Here is a 5,746-nt window from a genome sequence, read left to right on the forward strand (position 1 = left end):
TGGCTTGAACAGCGCTGATTGCGCGAAGAAGCGTACACTACCGGAGTTGATAATCGGGACAGACTCATCCACTCTCGTTGGCAATGTTATGTGTGAGAATAACGAGCACTCGGCTTCAACTTTCCCGCAACATATCCAACAGAACTGGAATGTTCAGCCAGTAGCCGCCGAGCACCGCTTCACTGGGGCTGTGTTCGGAATCGCTCCCTCGTTCCCTCACTCCCTATTCCCTATATAGGGTTCACTATGTAGTGAACTACTTAGGGAACGGTTTAAGGAGTATTCGGACACTACACCGAACGTCACAAAAATGCGTCGGTCATTCGTGTGATGCAAGCGAATGCGCCCAGTATCGTGTAAACAAACAAGTCTAACGGAGCATTCACGCTGCAGGTTGAGATGTACTCACTCGGGTAGTATCGGATTTGCTTTTGTGTGTTCATTTTGAATGTTAAATCCCAAATAAAGTGTTGAAATTGAAATTATAATCATGTGCATGTGTGGTTTTTCTACTTTGGTCCTGTCTGTTAATTGCAAGATGTAACGTTGGCTATAGCCGCGCTACCTAGCTAGCTATGAAGCGCACGATCAAGTAACATGTTTACAAACATTACATGTTTACGATTTAGCTCCGCAAGTTAGAGTTCACTAACGCCGGGCGTTTGAGATTTACCTCAGTGTGGGAGAAAGGAAAACGGTGAGGTGACTTAGCCTACACAATGCCGGTCCCGAATGTCGCTTCGTTGCTGCTCGTTCAGCTTCTTTTCCTGAGGCAGAGGCGAAGGCGCAGAAGAGCTCACCTTGACCATCTGATGCGTCTGTTGCTGATTCGCAGACGTCAACCGGTAAATAGACCAACCAACTTCTATTACTAGCTAGCCCTTACAACCTTTCTAGTCAGATGGCTAATGTTCATGAAGTCTTTACTACATTATTAGTGTGATAGACAACCCCAGCAATAGCGACAGTGCTGTGAAACATTTAATTAACATGATTTATTAAAACATTAACACTAACAATATTAAAACATGTTAATTTCAGATGCAGGCCCGGAGATACTGCGCCATTAACAATGCCATGCCAGTCCTACGCCTGTATTTTGATGAGGATGCGGACCTGAAGCCGGACTACAGGCTGAGCCGGGCTTCACTGCAGTCCCTCATCCAGATGGTCAGTAGCCATCAAGACCATGGATGGGGCCATCACCTGGATGTCCTGGTGTTTGTATTTTGGCTCGCCAGTGCCACCTCATATCGCGTGGTTTCACGGGCCTTTAATATTCCCCGGACCACAGTCCACGACATGGTCCACCGCGTGGCCAAGAAGCTGCTGGCAGTAACCCACAGGGTAATCAAGTTCCCAAGCCGCGCTGACCTGGAGACGGTGGGAGAAGGGTTCAGTCGGCTGGCTTGCTCTGATGTTTTCTCCACCGTGGTTGGCAGCATTGATGGCTGCCAAATCCGTGTCAAACCCCCCTCAGATGCCCAGTGCTATCTGATTCGGAAATTGTTCCATTCAATCCAGCTCCAGGCGGTCGTGGATCACAAGGGGGTGTTCCTAGACATCTTTGTTGGGTACCTGGGGTCTGTCCACGAATCAAGAGTCCTCAGGAACAGCCCCCTCTTCAGTCAACAGCTCTACCCACCAGAGGGCTACTGCATCCTTGGGGATGGTGGGTACCCTTGCCTGTCAGCCCCCATCACACTCATCACCCCATACAAGGAGCCAGTGCGTAGTCCCGTCGCCAGAAGGTTCAATCACGCCAAGGCCAGGTCGATTGTGGAGCGCACGTTTGGTGTCATGAAAACCCGGTGGAGGTCAATTTTTTTCAAGGCACTTGAGGTGAAGCCAACCTTTGCGCCCGACGTTGTCGCCTGCTGTGCCATACTGCACAACATCTGCACATCAAATGGTGACGTCATGGAGCCAGCTGAGGAGTTCTTCAGGCCTGATGACAACGCTGACGAGCCACATCTTCAGGATCAGCAGCGTGGGGAGCGAATCAGACAGCAGATGGCAGCGGCTGTCTCTGCTCCTGGTCATCTGGTGCCAGCTCTTGAGGGCCATGATTACCTGTGAGCTTGGAAGAAGAGAGGGGGAAGATCAAAAATCAGTTCTTTTTTTACCGCCTTGAGGCTTTGACTTTCTGGAATCAGTTCTTTTTTTACCGCCTTGAGGCTTTGACTTTCTGGAATCAGTTCTTTTTTTACCGCCTTGAGGCTTTGACTTTCTGGAATCAGTTCTTTTTTTACCGCCTTGAGGCTTTGACTTTCTTGAATCAGTTCTTTTTTTACCGCCTTGAGGCTTTGACTTTATAGAATCAGTTCTTTTTTGTTTTTAAACATTTTTATGGAAGGCACCGGATCAGCGTTCCCGTCGCGCCTTCTGTCAGTACCTGTCCAACAGGGAAGCTAATGATCCAAACTATATCTATCACCACATTTTTTTTCTTTAATTGTATCCATTTTATGTGCAAAAGCACAACCCATCTGACTGCATTATTCCTGTTAAATTTAAAATGCATAAAAATGTTAAATACAAACAATACCACCCTATATGATTTCTTTCTCTATTCATCTTGTTCATAACACCAATATGTTGCCATTACTCACAAGTTTATGTTGGCCTGGTTGTCTGATCCCTGCTGGATGACAGTGTTTAATATTCTGTACAGAAAGGTAACATAACCCACAGTTAGCCTCTGTAACACATGGACAAGATGGGACGGGACGGTCCCAGGCCTGGAGTACATGGGATACCTTTAACCACAGTTGGCTATATATGTTACACGACGACACAAGATATCTAATCTTATGAACGCTTTTTTACATTGATATCTACAGAGCTATTAAACATGGCAATGGATATACAATTCCATTAGAAGTCCAACGTGCTAAACATAGGAAGACATCGGTGAGCTAGCCTACTCTCCCCTCAAATGTGCACGGCGATATCAACCACGACGTAACACATAATAATAAATCAGTAGAGCGCATTTCTAGGACCCAATGAGCTCATATATTTACAGTATAATAATAACAATAATGATAGACCTAACATATAAATCACATTCAATTAATGTTTTACATGCAAAGCAATATCGGCACCAAAATTAGCCATAGCCTACCTACAAGCATGATCAACCGTATTCTCCATCTTCAGACTGAAAGCACGTGGCACAAAATGCGCAGTAATGCACCGCGAGAATGATCTCCTTCTTCCTTACAATGAAGTAATTGAACATAATCTATACTACTAAGTGTAAATGTAGCATTGCTTAATCAGGCATACCTGTATTTTTAAAACATAATTGTATTAATATATATATATATATATATTTGTTTTTTCCAAAATCAAAACGTTTTTTTATTTATTTTTATAATTATATTACAAGAGCATATTGTTTCAAGTATAAAACCCATAACTGTAGAAGTACTTTTTTTTTTCCTTCTCGGGCCTATGTCCTTATAATTTAGTCATAACACTTCCCCAACTGGAGAATTCCCATCTATAGGATGCAACAGCAGACACAAAGACAGATAAGACATTTAATATACTTTATTTATTTTTCTGCAATTTTCTCTAACAAAGCAAGAAGTCTCTCCTCTAGCTTCCTCTCTTGCTGCTCTCTCCTCTGCCCTCTCCGTCACCCTGCGGAGAAACTGGAGGACAGGGTCTGCCTGCTCTGCCTCTTCTTTTCTCCGCTTGGAGGCAGGCCTTGCTTCTGCCTCCTCTCCCTGGTTCTCTCTCTCTCCTGCTTCCTGCCTGTCCCCTGCCTCAGGACCCTGCTCTGCTGCAGGCTCAGCCACTGCAGTGGCTCGGAGTGTTCCCCCCAGGCTGAGGCAACAAGGACGGGAGGCCGAATAGACGGCTTCCCCCCAAGTGCCTCATCCATGAGGGGGTACCACTTCCAGTTCCCTGCAGTGGCTTCCCCCGACTCCGTGCTGCTGCCAGTTGGTGGTGATTTGAGCTCCTTAAAATGATCAAGGCCAGGACTTATAAAATACTGATGCAATAGACACAGTACTGTCAGTACATTAATGATTCTTAAGCTGTAGTAGAAGCACTGTGCTATAAACTGAGGAAAACATACCTTGTAGGTTTTTTTCATGTTCTCCCACTTTTTTGCTGCTCTGGCAGGGGTTACCACTTCCACCAGGTCCATCTCCTTCAGGACAGTCCTAGGTAACACAAATCAAATAAAGCATGATTGCATTTGCTTTCATCAAATGACAGAAAAAAATAAATACAACTACAAGATTACTATGGACTGATGAGCACTGGTAAACGATGTTTTAGTATTAACATGTGACTTATTTGACTGAAGTATTATATTCAGTTGGGAAAAGTAACTTAAAACTCAAAAGATATTAGACAGCTCTTACTCCCATCCCTGGAGGGCTGCATTCCGCTTGCCTGTGAAGGCAGCGGCATGCTTAAGGCGTATCAGCCTCTCCACATCTTCATCGGTCCCTTGGAATAAGCAAAATATGACCAATTTAATGTCACTACTGCAGGCTACTGATACAAGACCAGAGTATGCCTGGAACTACTCACAACTAATTGTGTTATTAGCTAGCTAACGTACACATCAGCCTATGAAAGTACTGATTTATATAGCACACTGCAAATGTAGTGAGCTTCAAAAAACATACAAAAGCTAATGTAATGGGCTTCAAAAACATACAAAAGCTACATCCAGAAAAAGATAACTAGCTAGCATAACGTTAACAGTTACTAATAGTTACTTACATTTATCCACGAAAGTTGCCGCCGCCATCCTCCGTTCACAGCCCTCTTCGCGAGACAACTCAACTGCATTGCATTGTGGTATACCGGAGAAAATGTAGGGTACATGCACTGTACCCTGGAAATCAAGGTGACTTGTGGGTAATAAATTGTGGACTATACAGGGAACGAAAATTACGTGGAGAATTCGGACACTACAAACAAAATGGCTGACGCCCTATATAGTGCACTATATAGTGAATAGGGAGCGATTCCGAACACAGTGGGAGAGGGTGCGTCTTTCTCCAGCTGCAGCTGGTCTACCTAACCATCCCCCTCGCTCCCGCCTCCCGGTCTCCCGCTGGAGAAATATACTGTAACCATAACCGGTGAACCCATACGCACATCAGGTGCCATAAATATGGCAGGCAGTTTCTGTATAGTTAACGCTTATAGTCATAATATATCATCCGTAACGTTATTTGGTGGGTGGTCGCCTGGTCGGTGCTGCTAGCTATGTTAGCTAGACTAAGGTTATATACACACTCCCATCTGCAACAAACTACATAGCTAATGTTAGCTATAATTCCTCCTAAGATTACATATAATTCATCATAGCTGACATTACCACATACATGTCAAGACACATATTTTGTAGATTAACGTAGCAGTGTATTTTCCTATTGCTTACGTTACTTAGCTAACGTTATAACGTTAATTAGCTATAAGCACACAAGGCAGCGGTGTCGGCACCAAAGGTTGATGCGACAGGAGGAGAATGGAGGCCGGGGAGAGAGATGGTTGGCTCCGCCGAATTCACCAGGACCAGTCGTGAGTCTGTGAAACCCAAAAGCCTCATATTATAATTGCAGAAGCTTTCGGGAGTGAAATGTTTGCTGCAGAGGCGGGCGCTAGCGGTGACAGACTCCTCTGTAACACCATGGCTCTTCAAAAATGCTAACCATTTGCTTCTCATTTCAGCTTTACTCGGGAGTTGAAAGAAGGAGACCTTATCATC

The 5,746-nt window shown here is 44.7% G+C and overlaps 1 protein-coding gene across 1 annotated transcript; it reads left to right on the forward strand.

Moving 5' to 3' along the window:
* Positions 1–1,041: 1,041 nt before the first annotated feature.
* Positions 1,042–2,079, forward strand: LOC311307276 (putative nuclease HARBI1; the record flags this gene model as incomplete). The annotated part of the gene is made up of 1 exon (XM_084436073.1): positions 1,042–2,079. One exon carries the CDS (start codon positions 1,042–1,044, stop codon positions 2,077–2,079), a length of 1,038 nt encoding a protein of 345 aa, XP_084292199.1.
* Between the last annotated feature and the right edge of the window lie 3,667 nt (positions 2,080–5,746).

Source organism: Borostomias antarcticus, assembly GCF_949987555.1.
Source record: "Borostomias antarcticus genome assembly, chromosome: 3".
Lineage (NCBI taxonomy): Eukaryota > Metazoa > Chordata > Actinopteri > Stomiiformes > Stomiidae > Borostomias > Borostomias antarcticus.